Here is a 20,073-nt window from a genome sequence, read left to right as displayed (position 1 = left end):
AGGATATTGAGACTTATAATAAATACTTTTAATTTTGATATGAGGTAAAGATAATAATATTTACTAAGATTCTTTACTTTACCTATGTCTACTACACAATAAAAACTTAACACAAATATGTAGTTGGCTCTACTGCAACTGCAGTACTGAAATCATAATTTTAATTAGAGTTAATTGTATATTAATTGACTCATGCTTATAATTTTAACTTCACACCAAAGCAATTAATTAATTTAAAAAAATAATTCTTTTCCAGTTGATTCGTCTTTAAATTATTGGGCGCTTCCTTTAATGGTGTTTCCATTGTTAACACTGTTTGGAAACATTTTGGTTATCCTAGCAGTATTTCGTGAACGGACCTTACAAACGGTTACAAATTATTTTATTGTGTCTTTAGCAATAGCCGATCTGTTGGTAGCGTTGGTAGTGATGCCATTTGCGGTTTATGTTTTGGTAAGTACACTATTACACTAAATATTTACTTAAATGTCTATGTATATGTGTACATCTTAGATGTCACTTATTTATAATAAAATATTATTTTTATAATGTTACAGTCAACTGAGTTCTAAATATATATTTAAAATTTATGATAACAGAAACAAAGATTAGCTGTGCTATACTGAGAGTTGCTGGCAGGCGAGTGTGCCACACGTTCAGGAATTTTTTTTTAATTATTACACATTAATACTTTTTTCGAAAAAGGTTCCTAGACTTTTTTCAAACAATTCTTTTATGCATTTACCTTATGCTGTTTCAAAATGTCGAGTTTGCTGGTCTGGCTGGCCGGTCACAAAACCAAAAACATTTCAGACACTGTCTCAATAGAAGATCTTTCCGGATCGTAAACCTTTCTTGAGAGGATTTGCCACAAGCTTTCCATGGGGTTTAAATCTAGGCTTAAAGCTGGCCATGCTAAACCGGCACACCGAATTCCTCAAACCACTTCTTTGTTGTTTCTGCTGCGTGAATAGGTGTGTTATCTTGCTGGCAAATGAATTCTTCGTCTTCTGATAACGTTATGAAAGGAATGAGGTATTCAAATAATGTCTGTTGCTATGATAGTGCATTCATCTTGCCAGAAACAAACGCAATTTCGGACTTAAGTTCACTTTTAAAAGCTGCCCAGACCATGACAGATCCTCCTCCCTGTGCACGTTTAGACATTATTCGAACGTCGTTGCGTAAATCATGCCAATAGTAGCGATATCCATCTGGACCATCCAAATTGAACTTTTTTTCATTACTGAATATAACGTGTGACCAGATTGTTCCATTTTTTATGTGCTCTTCCGCAAATTTAAGTCTTGCCTCAATGTGCCTTTGTCTTAAAGCCGGTTTTGAAATGCATTTTCTGTATTGTAGATTTTCTGAAGACGCTGCCCATTTTCTCAGGGTACTAGGATGACAGTTTAGGTTCAATCGGCTTACAATTTTGGATGACGACGCTCCAGTGACCATCATTTCCCGAAGGGCTGCCCGTTTTGTGGTGGAAGAAATTTTTTTAGGACGGCCTGGGCGTTTTTTCTTGGCATAGTTTTCACGACCAAGCTTCAAAAAATTTTTAACAACACCTTGTGATCTATTTATTTCGAAAGCGATTTGGCTTTGTGTTTTTCCGCATTTTCGTAAGTCTAATATTCTTTGAATTTCAATTTCACTCGACTGTTTTCCACGTGGCATTGCGCCCTCCGATAAACCAAGCAACGAAAACGTTCTAATAAGACTGAGACTGGCCCTTACTTCTAAAAGAGAAATGGTAATAACCACCATTCAGTGAAAGATCCTACTAAAACAAAATTGACAGTTACAGAGTACAATTACGAATAGAGTTTATAATTATTCTCAGCAGAAATGCGTTCTCACTCCTCATTTTTGTTAAAATAACGGACAATTTCTACTGGGTAAAGGCATCCTGTGTGGTAATTTTTCCCAATAACGGAAATACTGTTTATACACAGTAGATTGCAAAAAAATGTAAACATCTCTGCAAAGCAAAAGTAAATATTATATCCTTAGCTAAATGTGAAAATGTGCTAAGTCACTTTTTACGAATTTTACAGGAGAGGAAAAAAAAAATGAATAATTTTTGAAATAACCTCTTTTTTTCAAAACTGTGAATGAAGATACCTTAGGTGCAATACTTTTGAGTGTAGAAGCTTTGAAAAAGATAAAAAATATCTGCTGGGTTAGCATACATGATTTTTATTTATGACTTAGCACAATTTCCGCACTCAAAACAAATTTTTTCTCCTGACTTAGCATTTTTAACTCAATGTGTTTCCCATCACTCCTCCCCTTTAATGATTGAAATATAACACTAAAGCTATATATTTCACAAAAAATACTATTTGTTTGTCAAACTATTTCTAACGGTTCTGAGTTGGACTCTTTTGCCGGATGGTGCGTAGACAATAATTTATTTTTAAGTTTAAAGAAATGCTGTGTTGTATCCTATTCCAAAAAGACAACTGCCACATACGTTATCTACAAACTAAATGGTAAATCTCTTAATCGTTGTCAAGAGAGCAAAGACATGGGTATAATTTTTGACTCCAAACTCTCTTTTTCTAGTCACATTGACTCCATTGTTTCAAAATTTGTTGCAATGGTTGGGTTCAGTAGACGTAATACCAGTGACTTTAAAGACCCTATGACGTTGAAGGCACTTTATATATCCTTGATCAGAAGTGGTCTGGAATATTGCTCAATAATATGGAATCCTTTCTATGAATCTAACTCCTATAAAAATGAGAAAGCTCAAAAAAATTTTACAAAAATTGCTTTACGTATGCTTCACTGGCCAGACGGACTCCCATCATATACCAGCAGGCACAAATTGCTTGGTCTTCAGGCTTTGCATCACAGAAGAACTTTTATCTCACTCATCCTTGCCTATAATGTAATAAACTTTAGCACGAATTGCTCTGATTTATCTAATTTGTCCATTCCAAATATTCCACTGCGTGATCTTCGGCATAATAGAATATTTATCGAAATAACTCATAAAGCGAATTATGCTATGAATGAACCTATAACTAGGACTATACATCTAGCAAATCGATTCAGTAATGTTATTAATTTTAATAACAGCCTAAGCTTGAATTATTTTCTATTTTTAACTAGTCTGTAAGAAAGCATGTAGTTATCGACATGTAAGAATTGAAGTAGATTATGGTCAGCGCAAATCATTTATCAAATACCAAAGGCATGTCTCAATTAGGTGAATCCAATTTCAAGAGGTTGTGTTCGCAACCCTCTCAAGGGGTTGCCAGCACAATATATAGTTTCGGCTTAAGTGCAGTATACGGATAATTCCAAAATCAAAAAAAGAAATATGAGGATTGATAGACATGGTCAAGGTGAGTATAACTACACAATTTTTTTTGTGGGCAAATGACAATAACAGGAGTTATTAAGGGTCAAAGTTCATATGAAGCATTTTATTAAATCTAAATTTCTCTTTAAGTGTAGAACCGATTTTCAAAAATTTTTTTTTCGTTGTATAGGTAGTAAAATTACCTTTCATTTGATATGCTGTTTGTATTCCTATCCCGTAAAATACTTAAAAAATTCGATGTTTAAAAGTGCTATATTTACTAAGTAAATTACGCATATTTATTTGTACATATGTATGTATGTGTATGTATATCTCGTTAATACGTTGGTATTTAAAGCGTAAATGAATTTTCTATAGCGTTAACCAACAATTTTATTGAAATAAATGTATTCCATATGGCTTTATGGTAAGGCGCCATTAATCGATTTTATTGATTTCTATAAGGTTGGTTGGAAGATTAGCTGGACCTTAACAGATGTTTGGAAAATAACCGTTATTTCAATTTATTGAAAAGTGTTAATTTAAGCTGTTAAATACAAGTGCAAATTATTATGGCAAATATAAAGTTGTTGCAAATTTATCAAATATTTGAGTGCTGTGAAAGTGGTCCTATAAGTGAGTCAGCCCTGCATACACTGCAAGAGTGGGGATTGATTCCCAGCGAGGGCGAGTATTTGTGTAGTGCAGGGCATGTTCTCAAGTTAATTGAAAATGCTGATAGCGGTGACGGTTACTTTTGGAGGTTAGCTTATATATGCTAGCATGTGATTATGTGTATGTAACAAGGTAATTTTTAAAATTATTTAGGTGTTGTGCTCTCAAGAAGGGCAAGGGCAAACGTACATGTAACGTTAAAGTCTCGTTAAGAAAGAATACATTTTTCGATAAATCAAAGCTTCCCATTTTCCAAATGGTAGCTTTCGCGTATTTATGGATTAAAAACACTACCCTCGATTTCATTATGGATGAGCTCACGATAGCAAAACATACGGCGGTCGATTGGAGCACCTTTTGTCGCGAGGTGGTGTTTGATGGTATGATCATATATAAGACTAAGATTGGCGGGACGGGGTGATTGTTGAAATCGACGAAAGTAAGTTTGGTCGTCGGAAGTACCACCGCGGTCAACGTGTAGAAGGGCAATGGGTGTTCGGTGGGGTGGAGAGGGGAACTAACCGATGTTTTATGGTACCTGTGGAGAAAAGGGACAAAGATACTTTGCTGCAAATCATAAAAGAATGGATTTTACTCGGTAGCATAGTTGTATCCGATTTCTGGAAGGTTCGTTGATTTGATAATTATATATTTCATTCATTTATAAATATACATTTATGTATATCGTTTATAGGCATATCATTGCTTACAGGATGAGTGTTATGTACATTTTAAAGTGAACCACTCGCCCGACCCCGAAACTGGCCAGCATACAAATACGATCGAAGGGTTATGGAGGCATGCCAAAGTCTTTATGCCACAATTCCACCGCAAAAAGCAATTCTTTTGCGGCTATTTGGCAAAATTTATTTTTTTGCGGCATTGCAAGGCTACTAATATTGACCCTTTAAAAACATTTTTTAAAATGGCTGGGAACCTTTACAACCCATGCAACCCACGACTTGTAGAGGGTGAAGATGAAGATGATTATGAGGTCGATATGTCGGCGTGAGTTAAACGTAAGTTACAAAATAAATACTTATTTTTTAGGGGCTATGTATGTATGAAAGTATTCTGCGCAGAAATACTGTGGATGACGGAGGGGTGCAATAAAGCCATACGCAATAACGCTATACGGCTTTATTTCCAGTCAGTTTGAGAAATAAAGCCATATGGCCTTATTTCCAATTGCTAATGGAAATAAAGCCAGTATGGCCTTATTGCCATTTTCAAAACATGGTTGTGGTAATTTTATTAGGCTGTACTTAAAAACGCGCAAAAGAGTGCGTACCGTGGCATGTTGCGGGAAAGGTGTTCTGCACATAAAGGAAACAAATACCAGGTGTTCTGCGCAGAATTACGGTTAATTTGCCCAAAATTAAGTTTTGGTATACCAGGAACAGGACAGTTGGTATTGCATTGATGGGACTAAGGATATTATATATAATTTTAAATGAAAGCTTAAATTATTTCCCATCTAGCAAACTGTATTTTCATATATGATGAATTTCATATCAAAGGCTGAAAAAAACGTACATTTTGAACCCGACCCCTCAGAATTTGATGAAATTTTGAATGGGGTTACATCTTACCCACCCAAACAGAACCTCATTTTTAGAAATTGCATTTTCGAAAAATTGTGGGCGTGGCAAGGTATCGAAATATCCGAAAATATTAGAAAAATGACGATAATAGGTACTTTTAAAGTGTGATTACTACGGAACGGCTTTACCCATTTCAAAGATCTTCATACCATTAGAAAGGTATTGAAATAAGCTTTCAAAAAAATACACTGTAAAAATTTTTAGTACACTGAAAAAATTTTTTTTTTTTTTAATAAAATTTAAAACTGAAAAAACACTTCAAAGATCAAGCGATTTTGAAAAATAAAATTTTATTTTAGAAAGGTCTATTTAATATATATAACATATCTGAAAACTAAAATGGGGTTTTTTTTTTTATTTTTTTAAGTAAATGCATCTCTTGGTTACTATTGTCATATTTGGATATCACGCGTAAATTAATCAACCAATTTGAAAAATTTTTATACCCTTAGAAAGGTATTAAAATCACCTTTGAAAAAATATACTGTAAAGATTCTATATTACACTGAAAGAAAAAAAATTTTTAAATTTTTTTCTAAATTTTTTTTTTCAAACTGGGAAAACACTTCAAAGACCAAGCGATTAAAAAAAAAAATTTTTTAGAAAGGTAGATTTAATATATATAACATATCTGAAAACTAGAAGGGTGTTTTTTTCTTTTTTTTTAATTTATTTAAGTAAATGCATCTCTTGGTTACTTTCTGATATTTTGATATCACGCGTAAACTACGTAAACTACTGTACCGTTAGAAAGGTATTAAAATCACATTTGAAAAAATACACTGTAAAAAATTTTTATTCCAGTGGGGTGCACCCCAGCTAACATCAAAACAACGGCTCGAATACTTCACGTACAAGGAAAAGGTCGGCGGCTAAATGTACTTGAGAACATGGAGATATACAAGTTAAAAACATTTGACGGCAGGATAATAAACGAACAAACCAACACTATCTCTGACGAAATATTTGAACCCTTAAAACTAGTTTACAAAAAACAGCACAAGCCAGAAGGTACAGCAACCAAACACGTAACAATGAACAAGCAAAAACGAAAAATTTACCAAACGGCAAAAATCACCGATTTCTACCTACCGCTTAGCTAACAAGCGGTATGTCTAGATACCTACAAAAACGACCCTTGGAAAAGGTAACAATTCGGACGTATCAATACCGCGCACACACACACGCATATTAACGTTACCTACCACTGACACATAGATTGACATTACCTGCCACAGCACCCATGGACTATAAAAAACAACACAACGGATAAACACAGACCAGAACGAAACTAGGCATTGATATGGAATCATCTAATAAATACAGATGTATGCAGCTATCAAGAAAATGTTCCTCTCAACTTCGAAACATTAGCTTAAAGGAAGCAGCGCTGATATCTGAGCAGTCGTTGCCGTATTGTCGAAAGTTGTCGCTTTAAACTTAAGGATGCTATCAAGATTGCTGATAATCAGCGTTCTACTGAAACGGAAAGTGAAGAGGCACAAGAAATCTTGACTAGCGGTAAATTGTATCAAGAATATAAAGAAGTTCCAACATGCAGCAGCTATACTAAATCACTCGAACGCAACGAACTCGTCGACAATATAAATAAGCATGCTATTCCTCATCTTGGAAGCCATCCATCGCCAATGAAGCGAAAATATTTAGAAAGGGATTCATACTGCAAAAAAAAAAAACACAGCAAATTGCGCAAAGTATTTCGGATTCACTTGGAGGTGGTTCACTGTCAACTTTATCAGAAGACCTAAAGAAGATCAAAGCTTACTACGAACACATTTCGGAGAACATGAAATATCAAATCGAAAACTGCTCAAATAATTTGGATAAGCAAAAAATATTATCTCCATTACCAAACACCATGACATCTAAGGAAATTAAAGACATTTTTGGGCATGATTTATCTTAAGAATTGATAAAAATTAGCAAATATATACAAAAAAATAAAACAAAGTTTTCGGACGTCAAAGGCTCTAGCATGGACAGGCGTAGTTTACCTGAACAAACTAGTAAGTAAGCAAATATTCCGAAAGTCAGCAGTATGAGCTGCGCAAAGTTGTATATTAAATCTAAATAAATAAAAATGAACTTTATCAAGTGTATGTCTATTTATTGTGTGTGTCTGAAAAATTTGATAATACGATTCTTGTTCGAATCTATTAGAATACTTAGTCATAGTATCTGTATCTGTATAACTTCCAAAGTATAGCTAGGTACCATTTTTGTCACACAATAATAGCAAAATAAAAAAAAAGTTAACAAGAGATGGTTTTACTTATACATTTTTTTAAAAGAAAAAAAAACACCATTCTAGTTTTTATATTAAATCGACCTTTCTAAAAATTTTTTTTTTTTAAATCGCTTGGTCTTTGAAGTATTTTCCCAGTTTGAAAAAAAATGTAGAAAAAAATTAAAAAAAAAAATTTTTTCAGTGTAATATAGAATCTTTACAGTATATGTTTTCAGAGGTGATTTTAATACCTTTATAACGGTATAAAAATTTTTCAAATTGGTTGATTAATTTACGCGTGATATCCAAATATGAGAAACTAACCAAGAGTTGCAAATTAAAAAAAAAAAAAACCCATTTTAGTTTTCAGATATGTTATATATATTAAATAGACCTTTCTAAAATAAAATTTTATTTTTCAAAATCGCTTGGTCTTTGAAGTGTTTTTTCAGTTTTAAATTTTATTTAAAAAAATTTTTTTTTTCAGTGTACTAAAAATTTTTACAGCATATTTTTTTGAAAGCTTATTTCAATACCTTTCAAATGGTATGAAGATCTTTGAAATCGGTAAAGCCATTCCGTAGTAATCACACTTAAAAAGTACCTATTATCGCAATTTTTCTAATATTTTCGGATATTTCGATACCTTGCCACGCCCACAATTTTTCGAAAATGCAATTTCTAAAAATGAGGTTGTGTTTGGGTGGGTAAGGTGTAACCCCATGCAAAATTTCATCAAATTCTGAGGGGGTCGGGTTCAACGCATATTGGATTTGATATGAAATTCATCACATTTAATACAGCAATTAAATTAAAAAAAATTAAGTTTTTAAAAATTTTGATATGTTTTTTAAAAAAAATTATATTATTTCAGGAAATTCTTTGCAGTTATATACTTAAGATATACATCAAATGAAAGGTATTGGAAATACCTATCCAACGACGTTGATAATCGGTTCAATACTTTAGAAGTAATTTAGATTAAAAAAAGCTTATTATGAACTTTGACCTTTAATTACTTTTGTTGTTGTTGTTTGCCCAACAAAAAAATATATCGTTATGTTTCTTTTATTAATACCTATCGATCTCAATTTTTCGTTTTTTTATATCAGCATTGTCCGTATACTGCACTTGTTCCTATAGTTTCTCCAACCCAATTGTCAACCTCACCTAACCGTGGCGAATCCTGTTTCCTTGACAGCGAGTTCCTCAAGTTCTTCATGGAACTAGGGGGATGGGGAGGGCAGGATGGCCTAGAAGGTTTAATGTGGTCATATAAATAATTCCCGAGATGGACGGGCTAGTACCTTAATAGTGCTTTGTTACCGGGACGTACCGGATCTACATATGTATATCCGGCAAAGGACCATCAACATCGGTAACACTCCCCAAAGCCTTCGGGCAGTGTCTTTATCGTTAATACAACAACAACAAAGCATGCGCGCACAAAGAAATGACTTGTAATTCAGATTGATATTATTGACAGGTTGACTTAGCACATTTACACATCATTGCCCACAGCACGTAAAAATGAAAAATAAAAATATTTTTTTCTGTGATCAATGTATTTTGAATTCAGTTGTAAAACTGCATTAAAATACAATTTTTCAAAAAAAGTGACTTAGCACATTTTCACACTAAGCTAACGATATTTGAGTTTATATTTATTCGCCGCAAGTTATTTAATTTAAATTATTTCTTAAAAAGTTTGAAAAATTGACTAAATAGATTTAAATTTTAGACCAAAAATGTTTAATTCAATACTTTTAAAGTTTTATGTGGATCAAAAATATTCTTTTGTTGGTATCTACAACAATTAAGCTACTTCACAGTCTCTTCCTTTTATTTGAGCTCGCTGAAATCGAGGATGGCCAACCAAAGCAAACGTTATTAAATTGCTCATCTGTCACAGTTTAGTCAAAGTCACGGACACAAATCGTTGCTAGTGAGAACTATGAGTGTTTCTTCGAAAATCCCGGCATCTGCCAACTATAAAATCATATACATATTCCAAAAAACGGTTCTTCCCAGCTATAAAATAAAGTGGAATTCCACACACGCAGCAAAAATAAAAAAAAATGATTTATTGTGATAACTTGTAAAAGCCTTTCAAAGTTATTTTATTTAATGAGATGGTAAAAATAAATTTTATTTCTGTTAACTGTGACGCTCAACGATTCTCATGTCCCATTTATATTTTCGTAAGGTGGCAAAAGTGCTGAATCAGTAAGTGAAATATTAACGCATTCACGTTGTCAAATCGTGTTTTCTACGACTAAATTGAAGCAGCAGCTTTTTATGTTTTCAAATAATTCCTTCACACAAGATGTACGTGATAGTCAGGCTGCCAAAACAGCAAACAATAGCAACAATAACAACCAAGCAAATCCTTGATGCAGTTGAATTTGTTTTTTTTTTTTGCATTTCCGTTAGTTCAATCAATCAATATTTGACAGGATACGCTTTCATACATGAATCAAATTTCAACAAATGATTTAGCATCCTGGCATATGTTTGTATGTATGCGCAAAGGAATGCAAAATTGTGTGGATGTAAATGTTTGTATGTAAATTTCTGTGATTATGGAATTATGATCGTATACAAGTTTTTTCAGTACTTTTAGGATCATTACCATTCAGAATTATTTAATTTTTTCTTTAATATTTATTTTTATGCATAAGTTCCTTTGTTACTCTCATAAAAAAATAATAAATTTACATACATACATATGTACATACATATGAGGCTAATGATTTATTTGATGATTGGTTGCTCAAATTAGGAGCATCCTTCTTTGCAGTCAGGATAATCCAATCCGTCCATTCACTATTTAACCATTAGTTTTATATGCTCTACGATGTATCGCGATAAAGTAAAATAGAACAAGTAAGGACAGGACTGTCTTTGGCAGTGCCGAAGACCTCATACCTTTCATGAATGAAGCTGAACAATAATCTGATGAAAATTCAGAAATTCGTAAAATCTGTTGTATAGATATATAAATATATTACAGATGTATGTCGCACGTTTTATTGTAAAGAACCCAAAATTTAATTTATTTGGAAAAACGCAAATAAATATAAAGGCATCTATGTCCGCTATTCTGGTCTTTGTGAGTGAATTCTAGAGAAAATGTCAAATACATAAGTTACATTTTTTTAATTTACATATGCAAACCAAAAAGTCAACCATACATAAATAAAACAAATTTAAAAACAAGTAAGGAAGGGACTATCTTCGGCTACGCCGAAGACTTCATACCTTTCATGAATGCGGCTGAACAATAATCTTATCCCATTCGTAATCTCCAAATAATCGTATAAGATTAAAAATATATAGTGAACAGATGTACATACCTAAACGATTTTTAAGATAAATATAAAATAAATAAAATAATTACGAAAATTTTTTAAGTTAAACGGTTTTATTGAAAACAATACTTACTAGTCATTACACTCCTCTAGGGCGTTGAACAGACAATTAAATAAAAGCGTTGGGCGCGTGAAATTTCTGAAAATGTGAGGCATAGCATAACCTGATTAAGGTTCAGTAGCGACGGGGTTCAATTCTGCAATTTATTAAATATACAAATGTACATGTTAACTTTTACTATAAAGCTAACGTAATCGCATCGCGCGATGCGGCAAGAATCGCTGTTAGCGATCAATTATATTAGTGCATATGGAGATGTTTATGACAAAGCGATTTAGCGTAAAGCGAATTGAGCGATTGATTACAAGCGACAAAAGAGACGAAAATTTGCAACCAAAATATTTTTATTTAGTTGAGCGAATTTAGAGAAACAATATGGATGTTTTTATTGAAAAGTACGTGACAGGCAGTGTTTGTGGAATTTGCATCATGCAGTTTACCACAATCGCGATTGGATATACTCGATATTTTTTTCTTATGTATACTTTTTAAATATTGTTTTTTGTAACGAATAGCTATTTTCTAATACTAACATTTTACGAGTTAATGTACGCACGTTGCTTTCTCTACACTGCCACAACGTGAATAAAAAGATGTTGAGTTATATTGTTGAGCATTCCATCGCTTGCGATTTTGCTCTACTATAAACAATCAATCGCCAGCGATAACGCTAGCGAAAATGTAACAAACCATGGAGCGTTTCTCGTCGCATCGCGCGATGCGATTACGCTCGATCATAAACTTAGCCTAATTTCATAAAGAAGTTTCCTTGTAAATTTGCCTAACGACCAGCTACATATATATCAGAGAACAGCAAAAATCGAACACAACAACGTTCGGCAACAACGGCAACATGATCGGGTTCAATGATCCAACTTGCTTAACCGAACATAATTGATTTTATCACAAGTGGGCGGTGCCAAGCCCATTTCAAAAAATTTTTTCAAATCTAAATACGGAGGTTTTTTGTGTTTCCAAAATGTTATATATATAAAAAGTGGGCGTGGTTATCATCCCATTTCACTAATTTTCAATACCAATCTATTCTGGGTCCAGGTATGCTCGTGTACCAAATTTGGTGAAGATATGCCAATATTTACTCAAGTTATCAAGTTAACGGACAGACGGACGGACGGAGGGACGGACATGGCTCAATAAAATTTTTTTCGATACTGATGATTTTGATATATGGAAGTTTATATTATTTCGATTCCTCTATACCTGTACAAACAACCGTTATCCAATCAAAGTTATAATACCCTGTGTATAAGTACAGCTGGGTTAAAAATCATCGAAATCAATGTGGCGCCGTTGAGACTCGAACCTACGTTCTTTGGGACTTGCTATTCAGAAATATGAGCCGCGCTATAGCAAGCTCAGCCACAATACCACGCAGCAATGTATTGCTAATATGCAGTGTTATATTATTTGTTCCAGTTGTGAGTCAAATGTCCTTTTGGTAAATCTTGCTGATGAGGTGAGTTTTTTTTTTTTTTACTTTCGTTTTCTGAATGCCGATATAATCTCAAATTTAGAGACTTGAGCAGAGACTGAATTACATTTTTTCATCGCCAAATACATGGGAAGAAGCAGTAAAAGCTACAGATATCGAATTTGCATGTGTCTCCGCTATGTGTATTTTTCAATTTTAGTAAAAAAAAGTGGGTGTGGCAATAATTCCATTTTTTGAAAAGGAAATAAACATTTTCAGCCATTGGTGAAGTCGATGCAAAGATATTCAAAAGATTCGAGTCACCTTAGTAGTCGTTGCCATTCGCGCTTTTCCAAAATAATAGTGAAATATAGTTTTTAAGGCAATCTATAGAAGTTTTTCATATAAAATATTACAATTGTAGCTTTTTACGTTACGGAAATATCCCTTTCATAGTGGATAAGACATGTGTGATAACCTCTGCATAGACGTCAATATTACAGGTGATCCATTATTCACCTGATTTTCAAAGTGACTATAGCGACTTCATCCTGTATCTCTTTCTACCATCCGCTGAAGAGAGGCGACCGAATGCGCCGCCATATTGGACATCCTGCCAAAACTCTGTCAAAACGCCAAAAAGTAGCGATCTTGAACATCCTGTTTTATCCAAAATGATCCCGATAAGTATTGATGCTTCACATAATTATATTGTAACGAATTTACTGCAATTCCTCTTATTTGCAACCTTCTACTAACGTTCGAATCACTAAACTGTTGAATAAATAACTCCACTAACCAATCCTTTATTAGACTACTTGAAAGTACACTTATACTTCGCAACTGATAGCTTGCTTAAATCAAACTGATTGTCGTGCCTCTACTGTTTCCTCGTTCCATACTTCTAGGCGTTTCCAGAATTTACTTAGTTACTGCTATAAAATTATAACTACTGATGCACGTGTATAGCTTCTCATATACGCGTGTATATGTGAGTGACACTTTCACAGATAATTGCCTACTTTTGGGAGCATCTCAGATAAGATATGTATATGCCTGTGTTTGTGCCTGTCTTCTACGCTGCGTGTACATACATATGTGTAGACATAATGATTGATTCCTTTATGTAGATACAAGTGATTGCCTGCTTTATTGTTGTTGTGGCTTCATTTACTTAGCATCAGACTAGTGATGTGAGTATCACTTAGTGTCACTGATATTCGTCACAATATTTTATTTTTATATAATATTTGACCCATAAAAAGTGGGCGCTCATTTTTGGCAAAAGTATTTCTCGGGAGCGTGTCATTATTCTGTATTACAAAATTCTGGGTACAAAATTCTGTAAATTCCAAAAAAATTCTGCTTGAACAAAATTCTGCTTTCTAAAATTCTGCTTTTTAAAAATTCTGCATGTTTAATTCTGAAAGTCAAAATTCCGGAATCATGGCATGGCGTAGCCGGTGTTGAATCGGCTAAGGGTTATTTTTTTAAAGTGCGGTCGAAGGCCGCCTACGCAGAAGGGTGTATTACGCAGAAGGACATCACCGTGACGGTAGCCGCGGTTATACCACACACCCGGACTTGGCATGGCGTAGCCCAGGGTTATTTTTTATAAGCGCGGCCGAACGCCGCCTATGTAGAAATGTGTTCTACGCAGAATTACTGTGCATGGCGCACTTTTTCAAAATAATTACATGACCTCTTTTACATTGTTAACATTATATCTTAATACAGAATTTTGTAATACAGAATTTTGAAAGCAGAATTTTAAAAAAGCAGAATCTTAAAAAGCAGAATTTTGTTTTTAGAATTTTGTACATATACACCAACCCGTATTTCCCGCCTTGAGAATTCGATTTTAGCACAGACATTTTTCCACGAAACCCTCTTCAACCAATTTATTTCAGGTTTATGAACCGTCGTCAGATCCCTATATTTGTCCCAGCATTCCTCGCTTTCCGCAACCTTTTCCGAATTAAAAAATCTCTTTTAACTGCCCTCTAAGAAGACTCGACTCCTTTCTCCACCGTGATGGCTTTGCATTTTGCTTGAACCTTCCCAGAGGACAAGGTCTGTTGCCAGTGCTTTTGATAAAAAGTTACTGCCTTCCTCCAACTACTCTACGGTGATAACCTCTTTAGGCTGCGCCAGTCTTGCTCAAACACATGTCTTTATTATGTACCAGTCCGTTGCCCTAGAGGTTTTAAAGGGTTTCCCTCTCTCTACCCTCTTTACGGGGATACTGAAACTGATATATGCATGATCTGAGAAGGATGACCTCTCAAGGACGCTCCATTAATACCCCGATATATCATGCCCAGAGCTCAATGTTATATCAAGCACATTGCTTGCCATTTGCCCAACATATGAGCCGTTTATTTTTAAAGTGGCATAAGTCATTTCCAACTCATGGTCTTAAATGCATTGTTATTTTCGAACGAATGCATATATAGATGGTTCTACAATTATAAAATAATAATAAGAATTGCATCTTTTGGATATTGGACTCTAAAAGACTGGAGGCGAGGAGAGATACAAACAAATTACCACTGAACCTAAACGACATGAAATGACTTATGCCACTTTCAAAATAAACGGCTCATATGTAGGCACGGTACTCCTGATAGCCACCTATAGACTACTCTGTAGTATATAATAAGAAAGGGACACACCTCTATCGTTAACATCGTTCTCTCCTCATACGCTGTGATGCGCATTCGCATCCGCGTCTATGACAAGCCATGCTCTGCACCCTTATTGATGCAACAGCCTTTTGAACTCCACTGGTGGGGCTTCCACGTTATGGTAGGATGCTAGAATAAGAATATAGAATTTTGTCTTCTCTATTGTCTTCGGTGCTTAAGTTAGATAACACTTTACTGTGTTGGATATTTATCTGCAAGACTCGCAGCGACATTGATCTATTTGTATCTCTCCAAATTCTCCGCCACTGCACTTACGCAGTGCGTTTTTTCGCTGTTTCCAGGGTCTGGAGGTCAGTTTCTCCATCCTCGAAGCGTCCTTGTTAGACTTATAGCATCACTGAGCTGTTTGCCCACTTCCAACACCTCCGCCTCCATGCCTATACGTTTGTATTTTCCTACTATTTCCAGGTCCTCGACGTCCTTTTCTTCCTCTCCGGCTTGAAGCATATTGTAGTTGTTCTTTATATTCCCAGACCCATTGATCTATTTGTGCAGTCCCGTCACTGGTCTTATGCCCCGTCAATTTCCGCTCATTTCCGCAATTAATGGGACCTGCTGACCAATTATTTTCCCTAGGGAGAGTGCGTTCCTCCTCTGCTAGTTTTGAGTATTGTTCTTTAAGTACTGGATTCACCGGGCAATTCCAGGCATAGAGGTCCGACGTCTGTTTGTGGAGTTCACTGAGGACCTGCTTGTGTTTTTTATCTTCATACGGTTGTGACGACTCCTTAAGCCCCTGGACAATGTAAACTCATTAATCAGATGTCTGTTGGGTTGCCTAGGTTTCTGGGTATTCAGCAGAAACTGTTCGTATAGCATTTCATTTCTCCCCCCAATGGTGAGTCTTTTCCCCTCATTATGTAGATGGTGTTCTGGGGACATAAGAACACAACCCGTGACGGTTTTGAGGGTGGTATTTTGGCAGGCCTGTAACTTCTTCCAGTGGGTAATCTTTAGGCTTGGCGACCATATCGGTAATTCGTAGCATGCAATCGGCTGGCAATTGCTTTGTAAGTGGTAATGAGCGTTTCTTTATCTTTACCCCAAGTACTGCCAGCAAGATATTTGAGGATTTTAGTGCGGCTCTGGATTTTCGGTAAAATTGCGGCTGCGTGCTCACCAAAATATAGATCCTGATCAAACGTCACACCCAAGATTTTGGGGTGTAAGACAGTCGGAAGCGTAGCGCCATTGACGTGGATGTTCAAAATGGTCGACATTTGGGACGTCCATGCTGTAAATAAGGTCGCCGATGATTTAGTCGGAGATAATGTCAGGTTTCGCGAGGCGAAAAAACTGGAGAGATCAGGGGGTACCCGTTTATTTTGTGGCAAAGCTCATCGATCTGTGGGCCTGGGGCTGTGGCCATTATTGTGCAGTCATCGGCGTAGGAAATGATAGTAACTCCTTCTGGTGGCGAAGATAGGGTTGACCGTATCAAAAGCTTTTGACAGGTCTAACGCAACGAGTACTGTTCTATGGTGGCGGTTTTGATTTAAACCGCAATTTATCTGGGTGCTAATGCCATTTAGCGCGGTGGTTGTTCTATGTAGTTTTCTGAAGCCATGCTGCTGATAGGCTAGTTGCAAATTTGCTTTACAGTAGGGAAGCAGAATGGCTACTGGCGGCAGGAGAGATATCGGGCGATAAGAATCTTCTATGTTAGCTGGTTTCCCAGGCTTTAGTAGCGGGACCACCTTGACCATTTTCCATTTTTCGGGAATGACAAAGGTGGAAAGAGACAGGTTGAAGACATGTGCTAAATATTTTAAACCCTCTTTTCCTGGGCTTTTAAGCATCGGCATGGCTATGCCGTCTGGGCCCAATTATTTAGATGGTTTAGCATGACCGATGGCATCCTCAACCTCTTTGGCGGGGATTGGTAAGTGGGGACGCGCTGAATTCATGTTTATGTGCGCGTCTGTTGGCCCGCCGTCTAACTTTGTCAACCGTAGAATGCATTATATATTGTCGGCAGAAAGCGCTCGCGCATTTTTTCGCATCCGACAACACTTTATCGCCAAAGGCGATGGAAATTTTACTGACTTGATAGGGCTTTACGGTGGACCAAACCTTACCCACACCGGCAGAGAGGTTACAATCCCTTAAATGCTCCTCCCATTTCGCCCGCTTTTGTTCATCGACAAGCAATCTGATGCGTTGGTTTATATCCCGGGATCGAGCTGTCTTTTATGGTCATGTTCTCTCGCTAAATTTCCCGCTTCCGCTGCAAAATGAAGCCGGATATTGGGAATTCTTCCGGCGGGAATAAAACGAGCCGACGCGGATTTAATGACCTTGCGGAACGCACGTTCCCCTTGGCGAGCATCAGTCTGGATAGGGAGGACTGCAAAGCGATTGTCTGTAAACGATTTGTACTCATTCCACTTTCCTTTTTTAAAGTTTATGAAAGTGCGGTATTCAGTAACGATGAAGTCGGCGGTTCGCTCAAGTGAAATAAGTATAGGCAGGTGGTCAGATGCCAATGGCTGCCAGTTGACGCAGTTTACTAGTCCTGCGCTCACGATGGATAGATCTGGCGAACTGTGACAGCTTCCTACCATACGAGTGGGGGCGTCTCCGCCAACATTTCACACCTGCTCTGCGCCTGCAGGTTTGAATGCCATAGAGCATGATGGGCATTGAAATCGCCTAAGATAATGCGATTGTCGCCAGTGAGTAGTGCTCTGATATTAGGCAGGTATCCACTGGGTAAGCAGGTGGCAAAAGGGATGTAGATGTTGAAGATTTCATCGCCTGACCGTACATATAAGCCGTGAAGTTCTAAGACACTGTCCCTGCGGCCGATGTCGGGATCAAAAATATTATATTGCACTGAGTGGTGAGTTATAAACGCGAGACCGCCTCCATTTCCACTCTCGCGATCTTTTCTGTGGACACTATACCCAGAACAGGTCTGCAGAACAGATCTTGTTGTGAGTTTAGTATCTTGAATCGCAGTGATGCGTATGTAATGCCGCTTCATGAAATCGACTATCTCCTTGATCTTCCCAGTTAATCCATTACAGTTTAACTGCAGAATTCTGAAGTGCAGCGGGGCAGACGTCGTCACTCTAGGGATAAATGACGGGTGACTACGCCTGAGTTCAGTGAAGTCAGGACGCAATTGCTGTTGTGACCCTGAGACTGGACGTTCCTGGGTAAGTATTGGGGTACCCGGTGTAGTTTTGTTTGCAGCCTGGCAACATGGCGCAATGAGACCCGCCGTGGGTTTGCCGTGGCGGAGACCAGAACATCTAGGAAAGTAGCACTGTCCGAGGCAGGAGCTGCATTGAGCGGACGACGCAAACATATATATTCTGTGCTGGCAAACGGTGCAAAAGGTGGTAGGGACTAAGAGTCTGTTTCCCTGACCTACACGATTGCTGCCGGAAAAGAGGGGAGAAGAAGACTGGGGTGGGGCTGATGCTTGGCATTGCTACCGACTCTACTACGGAGATTGCAGTTCTGAGTGGGAGCGGCCGAATGAGCTGGTGGCGCCGTATGGCGCGAGCAGCAGCGGGTACTTCTTGTGTCTTGCTGAGAAGCAGAGCTGCTGAAAGGTAGTGTGGGGCGCTGAGGCCTAGACTGCGGGACACCCTTGGTCGTTAACAGCAAGGAGCCACAAAAGATTTATAAAAGTTACGAGGACGTCGGGGTTTGGGATCTAGCCCAGAGCAACCTGTCCGATGCAACTATCCCTTGCACGTGACACACTGACAAGTTAATGACCGTCCTAAAAAGATTATTTTCCGGCGCAAACGCAGCAAAACCATTTCTCAGGACCGGGATCAAGAGAAGGGTCCGGATCGGGTTCGATACCTTCCCGGAGCAGGAGAGTATGGCGCAATCCCGCTGCAAGGATCTGCTGGGAGGATGACAATTTGTGGGAGCGACGCAACAAATTAAATGGGGTTACGCTGAAATGACAGCCTTTGGTCGGAAAAAATTCGAAGTCGCTCCGGTACGTAGAACCGGCTGCCTTGGGAAGCGTACTAATGGAGGTCAAGTCTTCTCCCACCTGCCTCTCCTAACTCAGTAGAGGTCTCCCCTTCTGTTGCTGCCAAACTGTGGTATCGACTGAAATACATTCTTTCCCGGGGCGTCTTCGTCCATTCGCATAACATGACCTAGCCAGTGAAGCCTTTGGGTTTTCTTCGCTGAACTATCGCCATATCTGCGTAAAGCTCATGCAGCTCATCATTATACCTCCTTCGATACTCGCCTTCGGCAACACGGACAGGGCCATAGATTTTTCGGAGAACTTTTCCCACGAATACTGCAAGAGCCACCTCATCTTCCCTCGACATGATCAGGACAGCTATGATGAGCGACTTGTAGAGAGTAATTTTTGTTCGTAGAGAGAGGACTTTACTTTGCAATTGCCTACTCAGTTCAAAGTAGCACTTGTTGGCAAGGCAAATCCATACCAGGTGGTGGCAAAGCGAATTCAAACAATGCGCCGTGCAGAAGAATGTCAAGTCAAAAGAAAATTTTCATTGATTTCAATTAACTGACATGTTGTAGTACAAGGCGTTGTATGGAAAATAATCCAGAAGAAGCAATCAGTTGTTGGGATAACAATACCTTGTACTGAATTCGCCTTGCTTGTTGGCAATAGTTATTCTTCGCTTGACTTCTAAGATGACATTGTT

General features: G+C 37.2%; 1 protein-coding gene across 1 annotated transcript in view; it reads left to right on the top strand.

The window, feature by feature from the left end:
- Nucleotides 1–20,073, top strand: part of LOC137248160 (uncharacterized) — a 427,220-nt gene that overhangs the window by 20,244 nt on the left and 386,903 nt on the right. The window contains exon 2 of the mRNA XM_067779021.1: nucleotides 257–453. Within this exon, the coding sequence (XP_067635122.1) occupies nucleotides 257–453 (197 nt within the window). The remainder of the gene's footprint in view (nucleotides 1–256; nucleotides 454–20,073) is intronic.

Source organism: Eurosta solidaginis, chromosome 4 (genome assembly GCF_040869045.1).
Source record: "Eurosta solidaginis isolate ZX-2024a chromosome 4, ASM4086904v1, whole genome shotgun sequence".
In the NCBI taxonomy this organism is placed as follows: Eukaryota; Metazoa; Arthropoda; class Insecta; order Diptera; family Tephritidae; genus Eurosta; species Eurosta solidaginis.
Note: the sequence above shows the minus strand (reverse complement) of the source record. Positions and strands in the feature narration are given on the sequence as shown.